This window comes from Canis aureus, chromosome 1 (genome assembly GCF_053574225.1).
Source record: "Canis aureus isolate CA01 chromosome 1, VMU_Caureus_v.1.0, whole genome shotgun sequence".
Taxonomy (NCBI): domain Eukaryota; kingdom Metazoa; phylum Chordata; class Mammalia; order Carnivora; family Canidae; genus Canis; species Canis aureus.
In genome coordinates, this window is record NC_135611.1 from 105,970,457 (window position 1) to 105,998,440 (window position 27,984).

The following is a 27,984-nucleotide window of genomic DNA, read 5'->3' on the forward strand; positions in this document are numbered from 1 at the left end:
GAAACATCTGGTTTTATACAGCTGCTCCACCCGGGCAGGGTGGGGTGGGGGTTGGGCAGCCAAATGCCCGGCTTCTGAGTGGAGCCTGGGCTGCCCCCACCTCCACCCTGGGGCAGAGGAATCTCCCTCCCCTCCTGCTCTGGGCTCAGCTCCCATCGGGGGATCCATCATCCTGACACAGCCAGACACCAGGCAGCCAGGCTCCTGGCAACAGCGTCAGAGACGCAGCCCCGCCCTGGTGAGGTGGGCGGGGTGCCTCTTACTTGGGCCCCAAACTGGCCTTCTCCCTGACAGCCAGGCTCAGGCAAGACCCAACCTAGCCATGGTTCCTCACTCCCTGCCTCCCAGGGGAACCCAGGGAGTGAGGACTTGGTGTCCTGCAGGGGAAAGCTCCAGGACAGGCTGGATGAGATGGACCAGCAGGGAGAAAGCAGGACTCGGAGGCAGAAAACAGAGAGAAGCAGCAAATGAGAGAGGGTGTCAGAAAAACACATACAGAGATGGAGCCTCAGAAGAAGATGCACAGAGACAGAGACAGAGACAAAAAGATACAGAGAAAGAGAAACAGCCAGGCAGGAACAGGGAGAAACAGAGAAACAAAAACGGGGAGACAGGGGGAAAAGATACAAATACAGATATTCAGAGAGAAACAGAGAAACACAAAGTAAACAAAGGCAGAAACACACAGGAGAGTGAAAAAGGAAGAGAGAGAGACTTAGTAAGAAAGTCAGGGAGACCAAGTCAGAAATACAGAGACAGACACAGAGCCAGAGAGAAGCAGACAGAAATGGACACAAAGAGAGAAAGAGAGAGAAAGAGGGAGGCATGGAGAGAAACAGGAACCCACAGAGGGAGCAGACAGACAGGTGGTCAGAGAGGCAGAGCCCGAGTGACAGGAGCTCAGAGAGAGTAGGAGGTGGGCATGATCAGCTCACAGAGGAGGGACAGAAAGAATTAGATTTGGGGTGCATTTTTTGTTTTTAATCATGGAGAAAGGGGACGCCTGGGTGGCTTAGTGGTTGAGCGTCCCCCTTCGGCTCAGGTCCTGATCCTGAGGTCCTGGGATCGAGTACTGCATCAGGCTCCCCTCAGGCTCCCTGCTTCTCCCTCTGCCTAGGTCTTTGCCTCTCTCTGTGTCTCATGAATAAAGAAATAAAATCTTGGAAAAAAAAATCATGGAAAAAAGAAGGGCATGGAAACAGTGACATTTATCACCGAGTGGGGATACTGGTCTTGAGATGCCCCAGGACCCCGTGTCTTTGGCCTCCAAACGAGGCCACTGCCACCTTCACTGTGACTCAGGTTTCCTGAAGGTTCCCCGGGGCAGCGGCGCCACTACGCTGAGTTCTCCCCGTGCCCTTAGGGGGACCCGTCTCGGCGCCCAGCCCCCTCCCCGGCCCTGGCACAGGCGCACACATGCAGACCCACAAGCACTCACAGCTCTTTCCAGACAGCAGGCCTCGCCGCCAGCGCCCGGCCACACCCACAAGCACGCACGTGTGCGCATTTCCTCCATCCCTAGGGCTTCGAGGGGAGCGGCTGGGGTGCGGGAGAGGGGGCAGAAGAATGGGGCAGACGTGAGGAAAGACGCAGTGGGGCAGACAGCGAGGGAGAGGAAGGCAGGAATGGAGAGAAGAGAGCGCAGAGAGCGCAGAGAGTGCAGAGCGGGAGAAGGAGGCCTGGGAGGGCAGGGGAGGGCGCGACTGCGGCCCTGGGAACCGAGGCCGTCGGGCGCGGGGCGGCGGGCAGTGGCGGGAAGCGGGTGGAGCTGCCCGGCTCATCCGTGACCTCAGAGCCCCTGGCCCAGCTCCGCCCTGACGTCAGCCCTCCTCCGCCCCCGCCCGCATCGGTCTTCAAATGACCCCCGGGCTCCCGGGCCACAGCGAGACCCGGGAGCGAGGAGCAGGAGAGGAGCGCACGCTGGACCCGCAGCGATGACACAGGTGCGTGCGGGCCTGCCGGCACCTGTGCGACCACGTGGGTGGGGACCCCGGGCGCGCTGCTGTAGTGACGGCGACCCCCGCTGGGGCGTCCGGGTTCCATCCCCCCTTGTAGGTGGCCATCCCACCTGTAGTGTATCAGAGGGGACAGGCCCACGCTGATCCTGCAGTAAGCCCGCGTCCGTGTGCGGGGTGCGGCTGCGCGAGGCAGGGCTGTATTCGCTTGACATGGGGCCCGGATTTCTTCTGTTATGGCTGTTCAATAACTATGAAGTTGAACCAAATGAAATCGCGGCTATCTGGTCACGTTTGCCCTTTGAAAATGGTCATTTCATATGGCTCAACCTTAACTGTTACGGTTTTCTGAAACTCTGTCCCTTTGCTGGGACCCACGGGTGGGTGCTTAAGTGTTTGTGGCCCTGAGGGCATCCGATCCCTGGCTTAGCTCCTTTCTGCTCAAGGGGGTGTGTTTCCAAATTCACCTGTGTGGCTGTTGGTGAGAGTCTCAGGGTCACTAAGTTCTAAGAACAGAGGTTCTTAGAGGACATGAATGTTTTCTTTTGTGGGCACGCTCTGTGTGTCTCTTGGCAGAGACAGGAATATATGTGGGAATATATGTGTGGGGCTGTGTATGTGTGTTTCTGAGTGTTGACATTAGAGCCCTCCAGTGGTCCAGCTATCTCAGTGAACCCCAGCATGAATTGGGCCACCCTCCAGAAACTCAGGCAGGGCCAGGTTTGGATCAAAAGGACATAGAAGGAGAATTCCAGAAGTAATAATAATATGATTATTAATATTGAGTGATTACTATGCTAAAAACTCTACCTTATAGAAGTTAAAACTGTGTCCTATAATGTGAGCCACTTACATAGTTAAAAATTTTTTAGTGGCCACATTTTAAAAAGTAGAAAGAAAAAGATGAACTTAATTTCAATAATATATTTTATATAACCCAATGTATCAGGGGTCATCAAACTTTTTCTGTAGAAAGCTAGATAATCAATATTTAAGTTTTTTGTGTGCATATGGTCTCTCCTGCAACTACTCAACTTCGGTGTAGCATGAAATCAGCCATAAACAGTATGTAAACAGATGAGTGTGGCTGTGTGCCAATAAAACTTGATTTAAGGATGCTGAAGTTTGAATGTCTAATTTTCATATGCCACAAAATATTCTTTTGACTTTTTTCACCCATTCAAAAATGTAAAAACTAGAGATGCCCAGCTGGCTCAGTTGGTAGAGCATATGACTCTTGATCTCCGGGTTGTAAGTTTGAGCCCCACACTGGGTGTAGAGATTACTTAAAAATAAAATCTTTGAAAAAACAAAAACAAAAATCCTAAAAACTAGTCTTAGCTTGCAGAGCTGTAGTGAAAAGGGTAGCAGGCATTTGGCCCGAGGGGTGTAGGGTGCTGACCCTTGCTATCTCAGACATATCATATGCATGAATAGATGCATCAGACCATATTTACTACAAAGTAACATAAAACTTCATAACAAGATTTTTAAAACTGTCATTTCAGTATGCAACAATACAAATAATTTTTTAAAGATTTTATTTATTTATTCATGAGAGACAGAGAGAGAGAGAGAGGCAGAGACACAGGCAGAGGGGGAAGCAGGCTCCATGCAGGGAGCCTGATGTGGGACTTGATACTGGGTCTCCAGGATCACACCCTGGGCTGAAGATGGTGCTAAACCACTGAGCCACCCGGGCTGCCCCAATACAAATATTAATGAGATATTTAACTCTTTCTTTTCTCAACAAAGCCTTAAAAATCCAGATGTATAGCACACCTCACACAGATGCTATATACTTTCATTGGAGATACTTGATCTGGACCTCTATTTAGGTTTCATAAAATTGACAGGTGAAAAAGAAGCTTCACACACCCTACTTGTTTCAAACATACTTAAAAACTTTCCAATATTGAATCAAATATCAGTTTCTATAGTTAAATATTTAAATAAAATTAAAAAGTCAGCTCCTCTGTCATACTGGCTGCTTTTCAAGCACCCAGTAGCTACATGTAGCTGGTGACTCCTGTATTGGACAACACAAGTCTGTATCCTAATGACTCATTTAACTCATAAAGAAGCCCATGAGATGGAAGCTGATGACACAGGAGGCAGTTTAGCTTAGAGGACCATGGAGCCAGACTGCCTGAGTGGCCTTGGGCAAGAGAATCACCTCACCTATGTAACAGGAACAAGTAACAGTATCTGCCACATTTGGAGCAGTACTTGATGTGTAGAAGGGGCTAAATCCCCAATTTACAAGACGAGAAAACAGAGTCATGTCTCTCTCTGATTCTGAGGTCTTCCAGCAATGTGTATTAGGCACTTGAGCCTGTTGGAGACCTGAGCAGTGAAGGAGACCATGGCCATGCCCTTGGGAAGTTGGAGAAAAGACTCCCCCTACCTGTGAGCTTCATGACCTTGAGCAAGCCATTCTTCCTGACTAACCAGTCTTCAGTTTTGCTATGGGTATGATGGCACTGAAAACATTATCTGTTGCCTCCTGCACCCTCAGGCTCTCCTGGGGAGTAAAGCTTCAATATATAAGCTGATGGTTCAGTGACCAGATTCTTAGGGTTCAAACCCTAGCTTCTTTGCTATCCAGGTGTGACCTTGGGCAGGTTGCTGCATCTTTCTCTGACTCAGCTGCCTCATCTGTAAAATGGGGATGATTGTACCTACCTCATAGGGCTGTCGTGAGGACTAAATTAAATTAAATTAATAAAATAAAATAAAATAAAATAAAATAAAATAAAATAAAAGGCTTATCTGGTACATACCACATTGCATTATTTTTAAGATGATGATGATTAACAATCTCAACCCTAAGAAACCTCTGTGAGATGAGTGATTATTTCATGTACCACTAAGAAGCAGGAGGGGAGGAGAATCCTTATTAATTAAACATTCCTTCAGTGTAATCCTCGTGGATTGAAGAGCTGTTTAAAATGTGAGGAAATGTCCCAGATCGAGCTCCCCTCCCCCAATTGGACACTCTGCGGGACACTTCTTCCTCTGCCTAGGTCTCTGCCTCTCTGTGTCTCTCATGAATATATAAATAAATCTTTAAAAAATAATAATAATATAAAATGTGAGGAAATGGGTGCCTGGGTATCTCAGTGGTTGAGCCTCTGCTTTTGGCTCAGGTCATGATCCCGGGTTTCTGGGATCAGTCCTGCGTGGGGCTCCTCCCAGGGAGCCCACTTCTTCCTCTGCCTATGTCTCAGCCAATCTCTCTCTCTCTCAGGAATAAATTAAAATCTTTTTTTTTTAATGTAGGGAAAAATATATTAGAATCAATATAATATAATCAGGCATCGAGCTTGCTGTTTGCCACAATTACTTTCATTGGTGAAAATAACTTTGCAGGGATCCCTGGGTGGCGCAGCGGTTTGGCGCCTGCCTTTGGCCCAGGGCGGGATCGAATCCCATGTCGGGCTCCCGGTGCATGGAGCCTGCTTCTCCCTCTGCCTGTGTCTCTGCTTCTCTCTCTCTCTCTCTCTCTCTCTCTGTGTGACTATCATAAATAAATAAAGAAAATAACTTTGCAGTACCCACAGGATTTTCTTTACAAAAAGGGGATGTTGTATTGACTGGGGGCGGGGGCGGGGGCGGGGAGGCATTCGGGGGAGACCTAGGTCTTCGCTTCCCGCTTCCCGCTTCCCGGAGGAGGACTTCAGGACCCTTTCCCCTTTGCTATCCCCCAGCAGGAGCTGCCCAAGCCCACCCCGGCCGCCCGCCACTGCTCCGGCCTGGCCCGGCGAGTGCTGACCATCACCTTCGCGCTGCTCATCTTGGGCCTCATGACCTGGGCCTACGCCGCCGGGGTGCCGCTGGCCTCCGACCGCTACGGCCTCCTGGCCTTTGGTCTCTACGGGGCCTTCCTCTCCGCGCACCTGGTGGCGCAGAGCCTCTTCGCGTACCTGGAGCACCGGCGCGTGGCGGCGGCGGCGAGGCGGGCGGCAGCGCGGGGGCCCCTGGACGCGGCGGCGGCGCGCAGCGTGGCGCTGACCATCTCGGCGTACCAGGAGGACCCTGCGTACCTGCGCCAGTGCCTGGCGTCCGCCCGCGCTCTGCAGTACCCGCGCGCGCGGCTGCGCGTCCTCATGGTGGTGGACGGCAACCGCCCCGAGGACCTCTACATGGTGGACATGTTCCGCGAGGTCTTCGCCGACGAGGACCCGGCCACCTACGTGTGGGACGGCAACTACCACCAGCCCTGGGAGCCGGCGGCGGCGGGCGCGGCAGGCGCGGGCGCCTACCGGGAGGTGGAGGCCGAAGACCCCGGGCGGCTGGCGGTGGAGGCGCTGGTGAGGACGCACAGGTGCGTGTGCGTGGCGCAGCGCTGGGGCGGCAAGCGCGAGGTCATGTACACGGCCTTCAAGGCGCTCGGCGACTCTGTGGACTACGTGCAGGTGAGTGCAAGGCGCCCGCGCGCACCGCCCGGACGGCCCGGACGCCGGAGTAGGGCCGCCCCCTTCTGTAGGATTCTTGGTTGGGTGCAGGGATTGGAAGGGGCCTCTTTCGGACTGTCTTTGTTTATCCAGCCATTCAGTGTAGGGACTCCTTCCGTCACTCGTTCATTCCTACATCCCTCTATCCGTCCACCCAATAAGGAGACGGCTCATTTGTTTCAGTCATTCGTGTAGTGACTCAATAATTCCTCCCTTTCTTCATTCATTCATCCTTCAGCTGCATACTCTTCCTTTCACTCCTACTCATACATTCTTTTTTAAATTGTTGTTGACATCACTCATACCTTCTTACATCCATCTTCCCAGTTGGAGGTCATTCGTTTATTTTATTCATTCATTTGTTGGATGCAGGCTCTTTCCTTCTCCCTCACCCACCCATCCATCCATCTAGTCATCCACCCAATCTAAAGATTTGTTCATTTATCCATCCAATGTAGAAGTCACTCATTGCTTTATTCATTTACCTTTTCAATGTAGAGATCTCTTCTTGTCCTCATCCAGTATAGGAATTGGTTCAGTAATGCACCACATTAGTTACCTATTGCTGCCTAACAAATGAAAACCACAAATTTGGCAGCTTGAAAGAAAACACTTATTATCTCCTAGTTTCCATGTCAGGAGTCTGGGCAGAGCTTAACTGGCTCTTCTGTTCCGGTACCATCAGGCCATGATCATGATGTCAGCTGGAGCTGGGTCGTATCTACAGCTCAGGGGCCTCTCCTAGGCTCCTATGTTTGTGGGCAGGGTTGATCTTCTTGTAGTTGTAAAACTTCTTCCAGGCAAGCAAGAAAAAGTCTCTAACTTCTAGACCTTCTTTTATAAAGGGCTCACCTGATTAGGCCAGACCCACCCAGGAGCTCTCAACAGATTAGGGATCTTTTTTTTTTTTTTTTTTTTTTTTAGATTTTATTTATTTATTCATGATAGTCACAGAGAGAGAGAGAGAGGGGCAGAGACACAGACAGAGAGAGAAGCAGGCTCCATGCATCGGAAGCCCGATGTGGGATTCGATCCCGGGTCTCCAGGATCGCGCCCTGGGCCAAAGGCAGGCGCCAAACTGCTGCGCCACCCAGGGATCCCTAGATTAGGGATCTTAATTACATTGCAGAACTCCTTTACTATTTGTGTATTAGGTAATATAATCACAGGAGTTATGTGTCATCACTTTTGCCACATCCTATGGGTTAGAAGCAAGTTATAGATCTCACCCACATGCCAGAGGAAGGTATTGTACAAGGGTGTGGATCTTAGGGAGGCCATCTTGAAAGTGACTACAAAATTGGAAGTTAGGGCAGCCCTGGTGGCCCAGCAGTTTAGCGCCACCATCAGCCCGGGGTGTGATCCTAGAGTCCCGCGATCGAGTCCCATGTGGGTTCCCTGCATGGAGCCTGCTTCTGCCTCTGCCTGTGTCTCTGCCTCTCTGTCATAAATAAATAAATAAAATCTTTTTTAAAAATTGGAAGTTATGTTCAGATTGGGTGCAGTGTCCCAGCAGTTCCCTACCCTGTGATGTCCTCCCCTCAAGTACCAACCTGGCCTGATCCTGGCTCCTTCCACCCCACAGGTGTGTGACTCAGACACAAGGCTGGACCCCATGGCACTGCTGGAGCTGGTGCAGGTGCTGGACGAGGACCCCAGGGTAGGGGCCGTTGGGGGGGATGTGCGGATCCTTAATCCCCTGGACTCCTGGGTCAGCTTCCTAAGCAGCCTGCGGTACTGGGTGGCCTTCAATGTGGAGCGGGCTTGTCAGAGCTACTTCCACTGTGTGTCCTGCATCAGTGGTCCCCTAGGTGAGCAGGGGTAGGGCTGGGGAGGGCCATGGATAGAGTGGAGGGGGTGAGAGAGAGTCAGAATGGGATGTAATTGAGATTGAGGATGGAGCTGCAACAGGGATGGGGGATAGGGATGAGACTGGAAGTTGGAGGTGGGATGGTGTTTGGTGGGGTTGGAGGAAGGGTGTGGATGGGGATAGGGCTTGGGGCTGAGGAAAGGTTTGGGGGAAGAGAATGGGTTGGAGTTGGGAGTCAAGGACAGGGCTGGGGCCAAGTTTGGGGTTGGTGGTGGGTTTTTGGAAGGAGATGAGTAGGGAATAGGGCTGAGAATGGATATGGGGTTGATGATGGAGTTGGGATAGTTTTGCTGTCAAAGTGGATATGGGTCAGGGATAGGATTGGGGCAAATTTTGGGATGAGTGTGGGGTTGAGGAAGGATTGCTGTTGAGAATGGGATTGGGGCTGGAGTTGTCGCTGGAGACAGGGCTGAGGACAGGATTGAGATGGTTGAGGATGGGGCCAAAATTGGAGGTGAGTCGGGTTAGAGATAGGATGGGGGACAGTAGAGGCTGATGCTCCTGTTCTCCCCACCTCCACCCAGGCCTATACAGAAACCACCTCCTGCAGCAGTTCCTTGAGGCCTGGTACAACCAGAAGTTTCTGGGTACCCACTGTACCTTTGGGGATGACCGACACCTTACTAACCGGATGCTCAGCATGGGCTATGCCACCAAGTAAGCTGAGGGGATCAGGTGGTTGGGTGTGTGTGGAGGCCAGTGACTCTGTGTGTGTGTGTGTGTGTGTCTTTTGGGAATTCTCCAAATCCAAAGTATCTGGCAGGACAGTGGGCTCTACCAAGTGAGACATTAGGGGAGAATGGAAGATACTGGAAGGGGCAGGGTTGGCTGATTGTGTGACCCAGTGGACTCTACTAAGTGAGGCAAGGTGGGGGGTGGGGAATTCCACCTAGAAGGTACAACATGAGATGGGGCACAGTGGCTCTACCGCGGCCTCACAGATTACTCCGAGTGAGGTGGGAAGGGAGAGTGGGATCTAGTGGGAGAGTGAGCAAGAAGAATGGAGTACTTCAGGAAGAGTCGTAATCCAGTGAGACTGGGTCAGGTTCAGGGGAAAGAGATTCTACAAAACTAGGCCCTGTGAAAGGGCCGGAGAGAACTTAGGGTATACCAAAGGAACCCATGCATTCATTCACAAGGCAAATATTTATTACAAAGTGGGTTTTTAAAAGTTTAAGTAACCTCCATACCCAGTGTGGGGCTTGAACTCACAACCCCAAGATCAAGAGCGGCAGGCTCTTCCCATGTAACGAGCCAGGCGCCCCTCATTACAATGTTTTAGGCTCTGGGGATGCAGCCATTAACAAGAGACACAAATTCATGCTTACGCATACTGCTTACTAGGGAGACCATGACTAAGGAGTATCCAGTAGTACACTGGATAATGCACATGCCAGGAAAGGGGAGGTAGAGTCTGGAAGCAGGGAATGAAATGTTAACTAGGATGCCCTTCCTAGGCATAGAGGTTGGATATGATGCGGCCGGAACCCTAGCAAGGGAGAGAGCATCTGGGAAGGAGGACAGAGTGGTAATGGAGTGCACTCCAGAAAGGCTTACAGGCCACCCAAGCACTTTGAATGAAGACAGGGAGCCATGGGAGGACTGTGGACAGAGGGGTGATGTGTTGTTTAACAGGATGCCTCTGGCAGCTGTTTTGGGTACGGACTGCAGGAGACCAAGGGCAGGGCAGGGAGGCTCCTGAGGATGCCTGGCAGCCAGGGTTAAGAGACTGGACAACAGTGTCAAGTAATACCCGCGGGGAGAGAATAGTGGGAAGCCTCCTAAGAAACGCAACTGTTAGCGGCCACCTGATGACATTCCAGGAGCAGGATTCTAGCCTTGTGTGGGCTTTGCCACACACTGGGTGGGGACTGACTAGGATGTCTGCTGCGGCTGCAGGAAGGAGGCTTGATGGGTCCCTTGAGCTCTAACACATGGGATGCCCTGGGTAGGAACAGCGCCTGGCTTATTCCTCACCACAGGGCCTGCCAGTAAGAGCAAGCGCTAGAGTATTCGTAACAGATTAGTGATAGCATTAGTAATAGGTCAGTAACTGTGACGATATTAGTAATGGCAGTAGTGATATTAGTCATAGCGCAAACCGTAGTAGTTGCTAATATTTATTGAGCAAGTACGACATACCATCCTAAGCACTTGGCCTCTAATCCCGATTCAGTTCTCACAATAGCCCTGTTAGGTAGGAATCCTGGTCAGTCCCATTTTACTTAGGAGAACATGAGGCCCAGGGAGGTCAAGAATGCTTGCAGCCCAGCAGTTGTCCGGCAGTGGCCTCTTCTGGCTCTAGTCTCTGTCCTGGCCACCGAGAGGGCCGTCCTGATGCCTGTCCTGTCCCTTCCATCCAGGTACACCTCCCGGTCCCGCTGCTACTCTGAGACTCCCTCTTCCTTCCTGCGCTGGCTGAGCCAGCAGACACGCTGGTCCAAATCATACTTCCGCGAGTGGCTGTACAACGCGCTCTGGTGGCACCGGCACCACGCGTGGATGACCTATGAGGCAGTGGTCTCGGGCCTCTTCCCCTTCTTCGTGGCGGCTACGGTGTTGCGGCTCTTCTATGCAGGCCGCCCATGGGCGCTGCTGTGGGTGCTGCTGTGCGTGCAGGGTGTGGCGCTGGCTAAGGCGGCCTTTGCGGCCTGGCTGCGCGGCTGCCCACGCATGGTGCTGCTCTCGCTCTACGCGCCGCTCTACATGTGCGGCCTCCTGCCCGCCAAGTTCCTGGCGCTGGCCACCATGAACCAGAGTGGCTGGGGCACCTCTGGCCGGCGGAAGCTAGCCGCCAACTACGTCCCCCTGCTGCCACTGGCCCTCTGGGCTTTGCTGCTCCTGGGGGGCCTGGTCCGCAGCTTGGTGCATGAGGCCCGGGCTGACTGGAGCGGCCCTTCCCGGGCTGCCGAGGCCCACCACCTGGCCGCAGGGGCTGGCGCCTACGTGGGCTACTGGGTGCTCATGCTGACGCTCTACTGGGTGGGTGTGCGGAGGCTCTGCCGGCGGCGCTCAGGTGGCTACAGAGTCCAGGTGTGAGTCTGGGTGTGCAGGGTGCCCACCCAGGGGACTTCAAGGGAGGCAAAAGAGGAAACCAGCAGGGGCCCCAGGAGCCACAGACTTGCTGGGTGATTCTCTGGGGCTCAGTTTCCCTCCTCTGTGAAGCGAGGGGGTGTTGACCCAAGATTCTTGAGGCTGGGACTTCAGGGTCTCTGGGAAGGGGGTATTTATTGATCAGGGCATGGATTTTTAGGGGTGGGGGACAAGGGTCTCCACATGCTGTCCTGGGGCCTGCTTTCTCCCTGTTTTTATTTAATATCCATTTGTACTGTGTGACTAGGATATAATAAAGAATTTTATTTATTTTCTCCTGAGTCTCCCCCTTTTCTTTGAGACCTGAGGGGTTATAGGGCTGAAGGTTGGGGACTTGTGGCTCTGTCCTAGGTGCCAGCTGTTTGAACCTAGAAGGGTCCTTCTTCGGGAAACAGGGATAATAATCCCATGGGTCGGAGATGTGAGGGTGAAAATTCTCAGCACAGATACTTAATGGAGTACCTGCTATGTGGTGACACTGTTAGGTACTGAGGAGGGCCTTTTCCTGGTCTACTTGGCTGCTCTCTAAGAAAGGGAAGCCATACGTCATCTCCTCAAACCCCTAGCACCTCACCCTTACTTTGCTTTCCATCTCACTGAGAAAACAAAAGTGACAAGAAAAAAACCAGTCCCACCTGCATATCTTTCCACTGATCTCCATCTGTGCCCACACAGGCCACACCTTCCTCATTACTGACCGCAAACTGACTGTGCTCCAATGCCAGCCCATCCCACTGGGGCATTAAGTCTCATGCCTTCAGGTCTACTCAAAGATCTCACTCCTTCCATTCTTCCCACATCATCAATTCTTCCCTCCCCATGAGGTCTTTCCCACCAGCATCCAAATGTGCTATCACTCTGTGACTTTTAGGACACCCTGTCTTGACCTATTTCCTCCTGAGCTACTGTCTTTTTTTTTTTTTTTTTTCCTTTTTTCAAAGTAATCTCTCCCCCTCAGTGGGGCTCAAACTCATGACCAGGAGATCAAGATCTTTTGCCAGCTCCACCGACTGAGCCAGCTAGATGCCCCATACTGTTTCATTTCTAACAGCAAAACTCCTTGAGAGCTGTTTATCTTTGTCTCCAATTTCTCTTCCACAAAGTTCAGCCACATTAAGTGCCTAATTCAATGGTCTTTAGTAACTTTATAGACTCCTGCAGCCATTACCATAATCTAATTTTAGAACATTTTCATCACCCCCCAAAAGGAACTCCACATTCACTGGCAGTCACTTGCATTCCTCACCCCGAACCCACCTCCATGCCCTAGGCAACCACAATCTATGCTTTATCTCCACAGATTTGTCTCTTCTGGACATTTCACATAAATGGAATCATGCAATATATATTTTTTTGTGACACAAAGTTCATCTGTGTTGTTGCATGTATCATTGGCTCATTCCCTTTTACTTCCAAATAATATTCCTCTGTAGGGATATATTACATTTGGTTTACACATTTATCAGTCGATGGATATTTGGGATGTTTCCATTTTTTGGCTGTTGTGAATAATGCTATAGACATTCACAGACACGTTTCTGTGTGAACAGAAACTGTGTGTTAGATGTGTGTTAGATTCTCTGTGTGTTAGATTCTCTCAGGTGGGCTTCTCTAGGAGTGGAGTTGCTGAGTCATATGGTGGTCCTGTTTAATTTCTTAAGAAACTGACAGGTGGCTTTCACAGCGCCTGTACCATTTTATATTCCCATTAGCAAAGTAGGAGGGTTCTGATTTCCCTATATTGTCACCAACATTTGTTATCACCTGATTTTGTTTAAAAAAGATTTTATTTGAGAGAGACAGTGAACATGAGTAAGGTGAGGAGTAGAGGGAGAGGGAAAAGCAGACTCTGCTGAGCAGGGAGCCCAAGGCGAGGCTTGATTCCAGGACCCTGGGATCATGACCTGAGCCCAAGGCAGATGCTTAACCAACTAAGCCACTCAGGTGCCCCTCACCTGACTTTTTGATTATAGCCTCCCAGGGGGTGTGAAATGGTATCTCATTGTGGCTTTGATTTGCATTTCTCTGATGACTAGTGTTGCCTCCCACTGACTTTCAAATCCATGCCAATCAGATGGCTCCCAGCCATGGCTCTTTGGAAATGGCTCCAGTCAAGTTTATCAGTGATGTCCATGTTGCTGAAACCAATGGCCAATTCTCAGGCCTCCTCTCTCATGATGCAGCAGCATCTGACCAGCTGATCACTCTCTTCTTGAAGTGCTTTCTTCATTTGGCTTTCAGGGATGCCACAGCTGCCTTCTCAGCTTCTCATGGTTCAAATGGCTTAACTTTGGAGAAACTTCCTCCTATCCACTTCTCTTACAGATTTACACTCATTTCCTCTGTGCATTCAGTGGCATGGCTCTGAAACTTTTTTTTTTTAATTATTTATTTATTTATGATAGTCACACAGAGAGAGAGAGAGGCAGAGAGACATAGGCAGAGGGAGAAGCAGGCTCCATGCACCGGGAGCCCGACGTGGGATTCGATCCCGGGTCTCCAGGATCGCGTCCTGGGCCAAAGGCAGGCGCTAAACCGCTGCACCACCCAGGGTTCCCATGGCTCTGAAACTTGTATCTTCAGATCACACCTCACTCCAGAATTCCCGACTTGTATACCCAATTGCCTCCAAGTCACTTCCTCATCACCAGACCCAACGCCTCATCTGTCCTCCTCTTCCTCCCTCCTTGAAACCTTCCAAGAAAACTGCTCCTCCCACAGCATCCGTTATCTCAGTAAACAGAACTCTGACATTCTAGCTGCTCACATCAAAAATGCTAGAACTGCACTGCACACAACATATCCCCTACCACAGAGGACTATTTAATTTTTTAAATTCATTCTTTGATGATGTCAATCAGTCATGAAACCATTTACCAAGTATGTACTGAATTACACATTTTGCCAGGTTTGCAAATGCAGAAATGAGTAAGAGGCAGCCCCTGCCTTCCAGGAGCTCCTTGTCAAGTAAACAAAGAGTGTGATCCAGAGTTACACAAAGACACATGCCTCTGTGATTTCTATTTTCACAGCTGAGGGACAACTTAAATTATTAAAGCTATAAAAGATTATAAATTTAGATCCTCAGTTGCACTGGCCACATCTGACCCACTTCATGGCCACAGGTAGCTGGTAGCCACCACAATGGACAGTACATATCTAGAACATTGCCATCATGGCAGAGGATTCTACTGGACCCTCTGCTGCCCTGACCATGGACACTGCCCCTTCTCTTTTCTTCCTCTCACACCTAACATTCCAATCTATCAGCGAACCCCACTGATCCTACCTTCAGGACAGATCTAGAGCTCCTCACTGTCAGAGGCACCTGGGAGGCTCAGTCAGTTAAGCATCTGCTTTTGGCTCAGGTCGTGATCCTGGGGTCCTGGGATCGAGCCCCACATTGGGCTTCCTGCTTGGTGGGGAGTCTGCTTCTCCCTCTCATGCTCTGCTCTCTCTCAAATAGATAAAAATTTTAAAAAAGAAAAAAAAAAACAAAAACAAAAACCCAAACTCGTCACTGTCACCACAGTTGTCCCTGAGCTGCATCTCCTTCCCAAATTATAGCTGTCTAGATTATCACAGCACCTCATAGTGGTTCCTGCCCCCTACAGTTCATTGTCCATGCAGTAGCCATACAAATCAAATCAAATCATGACTTTCCTGGCCTCAAAAACTGCCCATTACTCTCATCTTAGAGGGAAATCCAGACCTTACAGTGACCAAGGTCCTGCACATTCTCTCTGACTTCATTGTGTACTCGTTTCCTAAAGTCCTGCTCCAGATGCCTCCTGGCCACGTCTCCAATATTAGGTGCACTAGGGGGATTTTGCCCTTGCTGTTTCTCATTTGATCCGTGTCTTATTTTGTTTAATTTTCTTTTTATTGTCTGACCATCCATTACAATCTAAACTCCACAGGCACCTGGCTAGCTCAGTCAGTTAAGCATCTGACTCCTGATTTCATCTCAGGTCATGATTTCAGGGATATGAAATTGAGCCCCATGTCGGGCTCCACAAGATTCTTTCTCTACCTCTGTGCACTAGCCCCTCAAAGAATCTAAACTCCTTGAGGGAGCAGATTTTTGTCTATTATGATTTTTTTTTAAAGATTTTATTTATTTGTTCATGAGAGACACACAGAGAGAGGCAGAGATACAGGCAGAGAGAGGAGCAGGCTCCCCATGGGACTCGATCCCAGCACCCCGGGATCACAACCGTAGCCAAAGGCAGACACACAACTACTGAACCATCCCAGCACCCCATCTGTTCTGATTTCTTCACTGCTGTCTCTACAGTGCCTTGAAAATGCCTGGCACATAGAAGTACTCAGTAAAAAAAAAAAAAAAAAAAAGTAGTACTCAGTAAATATTCTCTGAATGAAGGAAGGAGTGAGCAAAGGGGAATATATTAGTGAACAAGAATGAGCAGATGCCCAGAAGTAACTTATCTTTTAGGTGAGAAGACACAAACCAAAATAAAAAACACAGGTTGACATCAAGTCCCATGAGTAAAATGCACAAGTGAAAATAGGGAGGGGGATGTCAGCTGACAGGGAGGGAAATGGTCAGTGAAGATGACATTTGAGCTGGGACCTGTGCAGTGAGAGGGAGGTAGCTTTGTGAGTTTCACAGTCAAGTCACATCAAGTATGAAGAACATCATGTGCAAAGGAACGTGGGACTGAGCTTTGCATGTTCAAGAGACAAAAAAATGACTAGTGGGGCCAGAGAGTAAAGAGGACAAAAAAAGGGAGGTGGAGTCCAGCTGCCTGCCAGACACAGAGTTGTCAGAGGGATGAAATTGGTTAATACATGTAAAGGTTTTTCAGAGGAAATCATAAGTGAGTTTAGACACAGAAGGGAGAAAACGTGATTCTAGGCAGGAAACAACAGCGAACCAGGTCCTGGAGAGGGTGACAAGAATCATGACAAATTTAAGGAATAAGCAAAGGCCAAACTGCAGGGTGGAAAGATCTACCCATGACGCCTGCAGGGTAGAAAGACAAGGCTCACCAGATCAGCAAGGCCCAGAACCTGGGGCATCTTGGAGGCCCTAACAGGGAACTGGATTTTGTTCCAGCGGCAATAGAGAGCTAAAGGGTTTTGAGCAAAGGAGTGACCCGATCAGACATACTTCAAAATATTCCCCTGGCTGCTATGTGGAGGATGGACTGTAGTGCACTGAGTGGAGGCAGGGAGGTGAGTGGAGATGCTGCTGGAATAACCCAGGCAAGAGATGATGGTAACTGGGACCACAGAGAGAGGGTGGCTGCACAAGATGTTTAGGAGTTAAAAAGGCTGAGGCATGGAAGTAGAAGTGGAGGAGGAATTAAACTCTTAGGTTTCCAGTTGAGCAGCTGGGTGGTTGGTGGTACCCTCAGTAGGAAAGCCTTGGGGAGGAACAGGCTCTCAAAGAGACAACAAGGACTCCATTTGAGTGTGTGCTCTGCAGGTTGAAATGTCAAAGAGACTGCCAGAAATCTGGGGAGGGGCATGAGCTTGTACCCAAAGTCCTCAGCACAGAACGTTGCACTGTGTCAGCTCTACACGTTACTGTTATTAGGGGAATATTCACCTGGGTATATTTGTGGTCTGGTGCCCCTCCTTCTACCTTCATTAGTAGTGAACACCTTCAAAGATGAGATAATCTAGAGAGCTGACATATATTCTTTATTATAGGAATGAAAACAGGATAAGAAAGTGAGAAAAAGATACCTTTGTTAGTTGCCCTGGAAGTACCATCGAAAGAACATCCTGGGGAAACAAGGAGGTACTTGTGTTAGGGGGAAAGGTTGGGGACTAGATATATGGGTCACAAAGGTAGATAAGGCCTGCACTCTTGGATCTGAGGGAAAAGGGCCTGGTGGCCTGGGGGCCTGGACTCCTGGGTCTGAGGGTCTAGACTACTGGGTCTGAGGATGGAGGGCACTGGGGACCTACACTTCTAGGTCTGAGGGAGGACTGGATCTGAGGGAGGAGGGGCTGGGGGCCTGTACTCTTGGATCTGAGGGCAGAAGGGTCTGAGGGAGGAGGTGACTGGGGACCTGGACTCCTGGATCTGAGGGAGAAAGGGGCTGGGGGCCTAGATTCTTGGGTTGGAGGGAGGAGGGGGCTGGGGGCCTAGACTCTTAGATCTGAGGGAGGAAGGGTCTGAGGGAGGAGGTGGCTGGGGACCTGGACTCCTGGGTATGAGGGAGGAGAGGGCTGGGGCCTGGACTCCTGGATTTAAGGGTGCAGGACACCAGGTCTGAGGAAGGAAAGCAGATAGATACTGGGACCCCCGGGTCCCTGGGACTTACCACACCACAAGCGTCGCACTGGCTGATGCTAAGGCCGCGGCGGCGGCGAGCAGACACTGGTTGCTGGGCGTCAGAGCCCCGGAACTGGCCAGCAGCTCGCCCAGGCTTGGCCTCCAAGATTCGATCATCTCCGCCTCCCGGGGCGCCCAGTCCAGCACTTTCCGAAAGGAGACCTGCAGCTTGGTCTCCCCACGCGGGGGCGCACCTGTCACTGCGGAGGCGCGCACGTCAGTCGCGCGCGAGCCCCACCCCTCGCAGAGCCCCCCTCCCCGCGCAGCCCCGCCCGCACCGTTAAGAAAGAAATAGACCCGCGCCACGGGGAACTGGTCTTGCGAGATCTCGCAGCAGTAGGTCCCGCGGTGCTTGGGCTGCACCGGCCGGATCCGCACCAGGGGTCCTCGGGCCTGCAGGATGTCTCGGAAGTAGGACTGGTCCTGCGTCCGGACCTGCGAGACGCTCGGGCTGAAGCAGCGGGAGGAGAGGAGCCTCGCCCGAGCCCAGGTCAGATCCTCTCGGCCGGGTGTTGCCGAACCACCGTGCTCAAGTCCCGCCCCGAGCTAGGCCACGCCTTCTCGAGCCCTGGCCCCGCCCCACCCCCTTTTTCGCTGACCCTTCACGCATGACCACGCCCCTCCAAGCCGCCTCCCGAGCCTCGCCTGCGCTTCCAAATCCCCGGACCTTCCCCGGGCACGAAGCCTGAATCTAGCCCGAGCTCCCCTGCGTCCTGACCCCCATTTTCTAGAAAACCAAAACCCGCCTCCCACATCCTTCGCGCTGGCCCCGCTCCGACTCACACCTCCTCCTGCGAACTTCCAGGAATACGTGATTTCCTCCTTAGGCAGCGAGAAGTTCACAGAGCAAGAGAACTTAGCCTGTTGACCTCGAGTCACTGTCAAGTCCTGGACTGCAGACAGGTCCGCGTCACCGCCCGAGCCCGCCCCGTCCGGCCCAGCCCCTTTGCCGGCTCAGCTCCCGTCCCTCCGGTTCGTCCGGTTCCTGCCCCTTGCAGGCTCCGCCCCTCACCTGGGCAATCCAGCGAGAGTTCGCACACGTCGGAGTAGCACCCGCGGCAGCGGAAACTCCGGCTCGCCTCCTGGACCCCTGTGGGACGGAAGCGCTGCACCTGGGATCCATCCGTGTTCCCCGCCCTGGTCCCTTGGGCCAACTTAAGTGTGTTAAGCCTCCCGGGCTCTAACGGCCAGACAAGCCCTGGGCGCCGCCTTCCCTGTTCTCCCTGGCTGGCTCTCAAAACTCTCCGGCCTCTAGGACTCCTATTGGCTCGCTTTTGCTTTCGGACCCGCCTTGTATGAGATTTGTGAGCAATATCTGGTCTAATTACTCTTGTTCAGGGCTCTTATTGGTCTTCCACTCGAAGTCACAGGTGTCGCGCCCAACCACCCGCCTTCCCACTCGGTTCCGAGCTTTGAACGAAGTGCTTACCGCAGGGAGGGATGCAGGCCTCGACTGTGGAGAGAGAGGAAGCGTTACTACCCTGGAGGAAAGTGCGCATCCGAAACTCCCCCACGGGATAGGCTAACTGGGCCAGGTGGCGTTCCTCCGGGGGGCGGTGCCAGGTCTGGTACCGCCCACCCCAGGGGCGGAGCCAAGCCTGCTGCTTTCCTCCTGCAGGCGGGGCCAGGACTGCTGCCCGCTAAGGTCAGGCGCCGGCCTGAGGCTTACTAGGGATTCGGGGCCAACCCAGGTGTAGTTCAGTGAGGGGGCGGGGCAGTGCCCTGGGCCATAGTTTCAGGGGAGGCAGCCCGGTTGGAAAGGAAACGTCACAAAGTGCACGGGGCCAGACTGAGACCCGGGCTGATCTGGGACAGGACTATCGGAAGACCTTCCGTTGAAGCAGGGACCTGATCCTAGAGAGGTCCTCGCAGGGGAAGATGCTGTGTCAGGAGTGACCCTCCAAGGGACGTGGCTCGGAGGGACTGGGCCAAAAGGAGAGAGAGGATGGCTGGCTCAGGAGTTTTGTGTGTGTGTGTGTGTGTGTGTGTGGTGTGTGCGCGCACAGCCCAGCTTCTTTTACCTTCTTTAAGCTTCTTAATAACTTCCTGCATTTTCTTCGCAGCGTTGGGAAAAGCAACCTTAAAGGAGCCTAGAAGGGGGAGGGGCCCTTGTAAGTAAAAACCCACCTCCAAGGCCGGTCAGTTGCTATTGCAGTGTTCCTCTCTTCCACAGCCACTCCCCATCCCCTCATCTCATCTCCCACTCTGTCTACCTGGAAGACTGACAGATCCCCAGGCCTCCTCCGGTCTGCTTCTGAACTCTCTGTGACTGAACTACTCTGCCTTCTCTGCATTGATCTTGTTGGAGGGAAAGGGGAGGATGGAGATCAAATTCCTCACCAAGTTCTGCTAGGCCCTACATGATCTGGTCTAGTTTCCTCTATTCCATCCGTTGCCCATCTTTCATTTCCCCTAGTATGAAAACAACCATATTCTCTAGCACCTCAGGACCTTAGCACATGGGGGCTCTTTCTAGCCCATCTTCCCCCCCATCCCACTCATCCTTCATCTCCTACCTCGCGTCATCTCCTTTGAGATTTTCCCTGACCATAAATCTAATCTAATCCATGTGCCCCTATTTTTGTCTATCAAGGTGTTCCATCCATCCCAGAGTTCTCGCTAGTTTACAACTGTGTGTGTGTATATCACACAGTGATCATCTCAGTCTGTCCCTTCAGGGAATAAACATATCATTCTTCAGTGCTGTATCCCCACAACCCAGAGAGGGCCCTGAGTCTTAGAAAGTGCTCACTAAGTATATGTAGAATGAATTCCAGGATCCAGCTGGAATGGAGATCACAACTGGTGGCCCGTGGCTCCAGTCCATCCCTTGAATGTGTTATATTTGGACTGGAAAGTATTTTTTAAAATGAACCAGTTTCCATCATATAAAATTTGGGAAAGTCACCATAAAATGTTTGGCATCTCTTTTTAGAAAAGTGGAAGAGCTATAATACAAGAGACTATATTTTCATGAGGCAGCAATTAGCTAGAGCTTAGTGGCAGCCACCCCCTTTACACAGGGCATGCACCTGCCACTTCCACACGGTCTCCAGACTTTATTAATTTAAATTTTCTTTTACTCTCTTTATCTCTGTTCTTACGGGTGTTGGAGTTTTGACCATTGGAATGGCCTCCAAACTGTAAGGTTTTGTGGCTCTTCCCAAAGTGGATGGGTGGCCACTTATTTACCAGTGGAGGTGGTTCTGGAAATTAGAAATGTGGGAGATGTGCGGTGCCTGGGTGGCTCCTTTGGTTAAGCATCCAAGTCTTCTAACTCTTGATTTTGGCTGAGGTCATGATCTCAGGGTCATGAGACTGAGCCCTGCATTGGACTCCAAGCTCAGTGCAGGCATGCATATAGCGTGCTCTCACTCAAATAAACAAACAAACAAAAATTTTTTTAAAAGAAATGTGGCAGGTGTTATGCACCGAATTGTGTCCCTCTCAAATTCATAATGCTAAAGCCCTAACTCCAGGACCTGGGGCTATGACTTGGAGATACAGCCTTAAAGAGGTAATTAAGTTAAAATGAGATCAGGGTGGGCTCGGGTCCAGTATCACATTGCTTATAAGAGGAAATCTGGATACAGACACACAGAGGGAAGATCATGTGACCAGGGGGAGAGAAGATGGTCATCTACCAGCCAAAGAGGGAGGCCTCAGAAGGAACCAAACCTGTTCACCCTGACACTTTGATCTTGGACTCCTAACCTCCAGAATTGTGAACAAATACATTTCTGTTGTTTAAGCAACCCTGTATATGACACTTTGTTACAGCAGCCCTAGCAAACTAATACACAGGGATTGCTAGTTGCCTCCAAATACCTCTTTAGTAACATCACACTGCATTTCAGCTGGGAAAGCACCCCTGGCCCCTCCAACCACCCAGCTAAAAGACTATATTCCTCAACATCCCATGCAGCTAGTTGTGGTCATGTGACCCAGTTGTGATCATATAACCAAGTTTTGGTCACCAGTGGAAATGGAAGTGTCATGTGCAAGTCATAGGAAGTAGCCTTGAGAAGAGAAATGTACCATCTTATGGATCTTCCCCTTCCTCTATCCTGCTGCCTGAAACTTGGATTTGATGGCTGGGGGCGGGGGCTCCAGCAGGCATGCAGAACCATGAAGATAAGGGCTGCATCCTAGGATAGCAAAGTAGGAAGTTGGAAGGGGTTTGGGTCCCCAAGAAAATGAAGTGGTGCCTCCATACAAAACTTAAGTGCCTGCCTACCTCAAGATTTCTAGCTTGCTTAACCATTGCACGTTCCTCTGTGATTTCAAACCGCACAGAAAGGGAAGGGAACTGAGAATATTGGCAAGAGGGCGGCTGATGTGATGATCCTTGGGTATAAACTAGAGCCAGGAAGTGGGTTCAAAGTGAGAGGTCAAGGACTTAGAGGTCTCTCTTTGGCCACAGGGCAGGCGTGTGGTCTGGAGATGGCAGGATAGCCAGAAGGATGTGGTCAGAGTGGGGTGCTCAAATGAGAGGCCAGGATGTTGGAAGAGTCATCCAAGGAATGTCTTTGTGCCAAACCTAGTGACTCACAGGGAGGATGAGTGTAGGATTATGCCAAGTGAGCCACGATTGGGGGGGGGGGTGTACGTGTGTGTGTGTGTGTGTGTGTGTGTGTGTGTGTTATATCTAAGCAAACCGTGGGAAGAAAGCAGGGATGGAGTGAAATGTCCAAAGAGGCCAAAGGGTGGAGGTTATATCAAGTGAACCACAAGGGGGCATGGGTGGTTGTGAAGTCTACCCAAAAGAGGTGTGTATCAATAGGAACCTCAACTGTTTCTGACCATGTGGGTTTCAGTCCTGGCTCATCCATCTGTGAGAACACCTGCCTCCCATCTGAGATATCCATTTCAAGTCCTCTTCCTTACATGACCTTGTCCAAATATGTAACTTTCCTGATCCTCAGTTGGTAAAATGGAGATAGTATCAGTGTCTACCTATTAGGGTTGGCGGGAGGCAGAGGTGATTTAATGCCATACTATATAAAAACATCTTCATGCCAAACTATGTGCCATTTAATGGCTGCATGAGAGAGTATCTGTAAGTGCTTAGGATGGTGTCTGTCACACCATGAGTGTTATAGAGATATTACCATTCTCCAAGTTTGAGATGGAGAAACTGAGGCACTTCCTACTCCTCCTCCCACCCCACCCAAGCTTGCCCCTTTCAGCTCAGCCCTCGTCTTGGTCCACCTGGACCACTGCCACTGGTCCAAACCACCATGAACCTTCTCCACACTGGTCCGCTGCTTCTGCCTTTGGTCCACATGGCCTCAATCAGGCCCTGTCTCTCTCTCCCTAAAATCCTCTGATGGCTTGAACATCAGTTCAAGGGTCGAAAAGAATGGTTCTCAAACTGTGCTCCTGGAGCTGCAGCAGCATCACTTGGGAACTTGTTAGAAAGATCTAGGGATCCCTGGGTGGCGCAGCGGTTTGGCGCCTGCCTTTGGCCCAGGGCGCGATCCTGGAGACCCGGGATCGAATCCCACATCGGGCTCCCGGTGCATGGAGCCTGCTTCTCCCTCTGCCTGTGTCTCTGCCTCTCTCTCTCTCTCTCTGTAACTATCATAAATAAATAAAAAAAAAAATTAAAAAAAGAAAGGTCTACTTCCGTGGGACACATGGGTGGCTCAGTGGTTGAGCATCTGTCTGCCTTCGGCTCAGGGCAAGATCCTGGAGTTGCAGGATCAAGTCCCACATTGGAATCCCTACATGGTGCCTGCTTCTCCCTCTGCCTGTGTCTCTGCCTCTCTCTGTGTGTCTCTCTCATGAATAAATAAATAAATTAAAAATCTTAAAAAAAAAAAAAGTTCACTTCCCGGCCCTTACCTCAGACCCACTGGTCAGAAATGGAGAGTAGGACCCAGGAGTCTGCATTTTAACAAGGCATCAGGAGATTCTGACACACGCCGGGGCTTGAGAACCACTGGCCTATGAGCTCCAACAGGATGTGGTTCTTTGCAGCCTCTGATTTCATCTCCTCCTGCTTTTTCCCTCGTTGATTCCACTCCAGCCCTTGGCACTGGCTCTGCCCTCTGCCTGGAAAGCTCTTTCCCCAGATTATCTGCGTGGCTGTCACCTGGTTCAGGTCTTTGCTCAATTAGACCTTCTCATTTGCAACTGCCCTGACCAACCTATTTACAATAATTATCCCACTGGGCACCCTGTTCCCTGCCCTCGTTTTCCTCCATATCCTGGATGACCATCTGACACCCTAGTATTTCATTGATTACATTTATTGTCTGTCCCTCCCACCCCCCAATCAAAGCAACCTGAGGGCTAGTGGTTTGCACATTTGGACACAGCTATATCCACAGTGTTGTTTCTGGCACATTCAATGAATACCTGTCGGTCATATTGCACTGGCTTCCCTCGGCCTCCAGTCTGTCCTCCATACAGTCCCAGAGGGTCTTTCTACACCCAGAGCTAAGCCTGCCCTTCCCTTGCTCACAGCCTTGCTCCTCCAGGACAGTCTCAAGTCTCCTTGACCTTTCAGCTAAATCCTGGGCCTGTGTGTCTAGCTGCCTCCTGGATGTCCCTCGAGTCCCACACACTGTCACTGTGTCCTAGCCCAGCTCACCATCTTCTCGCACTCCTGCTCTTTCTCCCTGGTTCCTCATCTCAGGGGAGCTGGACCCTGGGCACTGTCCATTACACCCCCACCCCAGTCCCCAAATGGACCATCAGACCCAAGGCCCTGGATGACTCTCCCCTTCATCCATGCCCACTTCTCCATCTTCACATAGGCACCCCCCCAGCCCAGGCCTCCCTCACCTCAGCCTCCTCCCTGGCCTCCCAGCTTCTGCTGTCTCCCTGAGCCACTGTGTCCCACACACAGCTCTAAGGGGGTCTTCTACAGGCAGAACTGGACTTGTTCCTCCTTTCTTCAAAACCTTGTATGACAAGATGGCCCAAGTAGGGAGAAAGAGTGTTTTCGGGATTCCTGAGCACCTCCCCCCACCCCAGCTCTGAGTTGCTCAGGCCTCTCCTTGGGGGTGGGGGATATGTAGCTGAAGTTCATGCTGACTCCCAATACCCCCTTCCCTCCCCCCGGGTGGACAGGAACCTCCCTGTTTTTCAGGATCATTGTCAGAAAGCTTGGTGGGCAAGAGCAGAAAACAAAAGGCATAACAGCAGATGTAGAAATGAGCCCTGAGCCCTGGACCTCTGACTGGCCAGTTCATGCCGCAAACAGCACTCAGCCTCCCCCCTCCCTCTCCCTCTGAGGTCTGTCTGGTCAGGAGGCTCCTCCCTCTGAGGGAGGCAGCAACACACCCAGAACCTCATAGCCAGGGAGAGGGGGAGCCACACAGCCAGTTCAGAGCTCCTCTACGTGATCCCAGCGAGGCTTCAGACTCTGGTCATTTCTGCGCTGTCCTTTGACCTCCCCACCAGCATCCGCCCATCCCTACTCCACAACAAGTAATCAAGTTCACTCAGCTTACCAGCACTACCTCCTCCCGATCCTCCCACATTCTGGGGCCCCCCCTGCACACACATCCACCTCTTGGGGGCTTCCACCCCACATCCACCAAAAACCATCCCCAGCCCACTCACCCTGGGCCATGGCCATCTCCTGGAGAGAGTGGGTCATCTGGGTGAAGGCATCATGCAGGTGGTTTCTCTCATAGTCATCTGGGAGTAAGGGTGGAGGGCAGAGGCTGGCAAATGCATACACCTCAACACCACATCCACAGTGTGGACAGTTCCTATCTCTCTAAGATACCTTCCATCTCCAAGTCTCTGTCCCCTCCCTACTGCTACCCCCCATCTCTGACCCAGTCTCAGCTCTCTTCTCCCCTCGAGTCCCTACCCCCACACCCCTCTATTCTCCCCCCTTTGTGGGAATCTCAGTGGTTCTCAGCACTGTCTGGTATCACTCAGTGTTATCCCCCAGGACCCCGGAGGATGGTGGCAGTTCTCCTCACTGATTTCAATGTCTAGGAGGCCCTTAAAGGCGGTGATGAATGCCTTCTGACACTTCTCCAGCTCAGGGCCCTCTACACCAGCAAAGATCTGGCAGATGCGGACACGCTCCTCATAGGATGTGAAGCAGAAGAGACAGGCCCAGGCGGGGCCCCTGAAGACCATGAGGGCCACCAGGGCAGATGGGACAGTACTGCCTTGGGCCAGCAGGGCCATAACTGAGGGTCTGGGTCCCCGAGCAAAGTGGGTGACCTTTGTGAGGTCACCACTGGGTGGGGGAGGGGCATGCAGTCTGGGGTCAGAGGTTGGATTTCGGAGGCTGGTCAAATGTCAAGCTCTGGATTTTCAGGGAGAAAGGGTGTGAGGAGTCAGGGGTCGGGCGGGCAATCCCCAGGCTTGTGGTTACGCCAGACGCCAGGCTCCCAAGAACCTCACCTGTGACCCTGGATGTCCTCACAGGTTAAAGGGTCTCAGGGACCCAGAGGCCGGCAGTGTGGTGTGTGGTGGCCTGACAGGCCCTGGTGTGGGGTGGGGGTGGGGGTGTCAGAGTGGAAATGGCACAAAGATACTGAGAAAGCCCAAGAGACAGAAACTGAGACGTGGAGAGATATCAGAAAGCACAATAAGAGAGAGATGGAGAGACAATCTGAGAGGCTGCTGTGTAGACCCACAGAAGACTCCAGAGACACAGCGGAGATGGAGAGATAGAGAAAGCGAAGTAGAGGTTTCTTCTTGGGAGAGGAACTCTTTGAGGGCAGTGGGAAGAGGGGATGCAAGGACAGGACAGGCGAGCAGCCCAGCTCCTCCTCCCAGGGTCCCCCGGCATGGGGCAGTGGTCAGGGGCTGGGGTCCCCGCCGGGCGTCCCGTGCAGGGCGCAGCCTGGGGAAAGCTAGGAGGCCGTATAGTGATCTCCGTGGGTGTCCTCCTCAACTATACAACCTCCTACCTCAGCCCGGGGGGCGCGGCAGGTGGACAGACAGACGGATGGAGGGACAGATGGGGGCCAGGAGGGCCAGGGAGGGTGGGGAGGGCCGGGAAGACCCCAGCCGCGATGGTGAGCCCCCGACACAGACCCACAGACTCGAGCTTGTGTGCGGCGAAGGCCCCGCAAGGTCGGTTCTACGGGTGGGTGCCAGGACCCAGGAATCCGGGCCCCCGGCCCCCTCCTCCCAAGGAACCCAAGAATCAGTCCCTTGGCTCCTTCCTCAGCAGAGACCCAGGAGTTTCAGGCCCCTAGCCCCTTCCTCCTCAAAGGTGCATGGAGTCCAGGCCAGTGGACCCTCCTCTTTCAGACTCAGATGTCTGGGCAGCCCCCTCTTCCCTCAGGCCCTGAGAGTCCAATCAGGCCTGCTTCCCTGGGGAAGGCGGAGCCTGGCTCCCTGGATGTGGAGTCAGAGGGAACCTCACCTGTTCCGGAGCTCAGTCCCTTGGGCAAGCAGCTCCCTACCTACCTGTCAGATTCTGGAATCCGGGACTAGGGTGGAGGCAGGGACAGGAAGCCTTCAAACCTTTCTGGATATTTTCCCCCTCTCTCATGTCTTCTTTTAGCCTCCCATCACTTATAATGATGATGACTATGGTTCCCGAGCACTGACACTGCCCCAGGCCTGGCCAGGTGCTGTCCGCTGGCTGGCGCTGGCTGGCGGCTGCAGAGATGAAGAGAAGCTTGGCCAGTCAGGCCAGTGGGAGGGGCCAGGCCTGGTGGGCGGCGGCCAGGCACCCAGCGTCCCTGGCCCAGGGCTGAGCTGAGCTCGAGCACCTGCGGGTCACTGGTCAGTCCCTCTGGCCAGTGCTGGCTGTCCTGCTGCCTCGGCCCCACGCTCCAGCTCCATCTCCCCGGCTCTCTCCTCCTGCTGCGCCTGGTCTCGGAGCCTGGTCTCGCAGTCAGCCCGCGGCTTACCTGGTCTCCACCTCCTCCTGCGTCTGTTTCTCGGGCTCCGCATTGCTCCCGCTTCGGCTCTCGTCTCCTCTCCCCTCCGTGGTTCCGGCGCTCTCCCTCGCAGATGGCCTCTCCCTCTCTCTCCTTTCTCATTCTTTTTCTTTCCCTTCTGTCTTTCTTCCTCCCTAGTCCACCTCCCTCCCTCGCTCTTTGTCTCTCATTCTCTCAGTCTCTTTCTTCCGCAGGGTCTCTGTCTCTGGCCGGCTCCCTTCTTTCTATCTCACATCTCTGTCTCCCTCTGTCTCTTTCCTCCGTGCTCTCCCCTCCCACCCTTCTTTCTCCCTCCCTTCTTCGCCCCCTCTCTGCCTCTCTCTCTCTCTCTCTCTTTCTCCTTCCCTCTCTCCCTCCCCCTCCCAGCTCAGAGCCAGGTCTGGAGCTGGGGGTGGGGTGGGGGTGGTTCGAGAAGGGGCCCAGG

At 52.2% G+C, this 27,984-nt stretch overlaps 3 protein-coding genes across 10 annotated transcripts in view; 2 read left to right on the top strand and 1 right to left on the bottom strand.

Annotated features, from left to right (window-relative positions):
• The first annotated feature begins 1,559 nt into the window (after positions 1-1,559).
• On the top strand, positions 1,560-11,650 carry HAS1 (hyaluronan synthase 1). 2 transcript variants are annotated; one of them, XM_077843086.1, is made up of 5 exons: positions 1,560-1,943; positions 5,666-6,373; positions 7,998-8,223; positions 8,807-8,939; positions 10,646-11,650. In XM_077843086.1, exons 1-5 carry the CDS (start codon positions 1,935-1,937, stop codon positions 11,319-11,321), a joined length of 1,752 nt encoding a protein of 583 aa, XP_077699212.1. In that variant the 5' UTR covers positions 1,560-1,934; the 3' UTR covers positions 11,322-11,650. The 2 variants fall into 2 exon arrangements, with proteins under 2 accessions (XP_077699212.1, XP_077699214.1); XM_077843088.1 differs by having other exon boundaries at positions 5,669-6,373.
• SPACA6 (sperm acrosome associated 6) lies at positions 10,387-26,059 on the bottom strand. Of its 7 annotated transcripts, none has more exons than XM_077843152.1 (10): positions 25,632-26,057; positions 25,261-25,338; positions 19,707-19,775; positions 19,115-19,138; positions 18,698-18,775; positions 18,469-18,578; positions 17,964-18,120; positions 17,675-17,885; positions 17,091-17,129; positions 10,387-11,494 (listed from the first exon to the last, which is right to left on the bottom strand). In XM_077843152.1, exons 1-9 carry the CDS (start codon positions 25,843-25,845, stop codon positions 17,096-17,098), a joined length of 975 nt encoding a protein of 324 aa, XP_077699278.1. In that variant the 5' UTR covers positions 25,846-26,057; the 3' UTR covers positions 10,387-11,494; positions 17,091-17,095. The 7 variants fall into 7 exon arrangements, 6 of the variants coding, with proteins under 6 accessions (XP_077699278.1, XP_077699274.1, XP_077699288.1 ...); XM_077843148.1 differs by lacking the exon at positions 10,387-11,494 and adding an exon at positions 13,144-13,745 and having other exon boundaries at positions 25,632-26,056; XM_077843162.1 differs by lacking the exons at positions 10,387-11,494; positions 17,091-17,129 and adding an exon at positions 13,144-13,745 and having other exon boundaries at positions 17,675-17,879; positions 25,632-26,058.
• Positions 17,997-27,984, top strand: part of LOC144280752 (sialic acid-binding Ig-like lectin 5) — an 86,386-nt gene continuing 76,398 nt past the window's right edge. The window contains exon 1 of the mRNA XM_077843103.1: positions 17,997-18,175. The gene's annotated coding sequence lies outside the window, so the exon portion shown is untranslated. The remainder of the gene's footprint in view (positions 18,176-27,984) is intronic.

What these genes read in the sequence shown, in the direction of transcription:
- SPACA6 (XM_077843139.1), bottom strand. Translation starts at nt 25,845, where the DNA reads ATGGCCCTGCTGGCCCAAGGCAGTACTGTCCCATCTGCCCTGGTGGCC. An exon ending in GGAGATGGCCATGGCCCAGG is followed by an intron (nt 19,776 to 25,260) that starts GTGAGTGGGCTG and finishes TCCCCCTTCTAG; the next exon opens with GCTCCTTTAAGGTTGCTTTT. An exon ending in GGCCTGCATCCCTCCCTGCG is followed by an intron (nt 18,776 to 19,114) that starts GTAAGCACTTCG and finishes TCCGTCCCACAG; the next exon opens with GGGTCCAGGAGGCGAGCCGG.
- HAS1 (XM_077843086.1), top strand. An exon ending in CTGCATCAGTGGTCCCCTAG is followed by an intron (nt 8,224 to 8,806) that starts GTGAGCAGGGGT and finishes ACCTCCACCCAG; the next exon opens with GCCTATACAGAAACCACCTC. An exon ending in AGCATGGGCTATGCCACCAA is followed by an intron (nt 8,940 to 10,645) that starts GTAAGCTGAGGG and finishes CCTTCCATCCAG; the next exon opens with GTACACCTCCCGGTCCCGCT.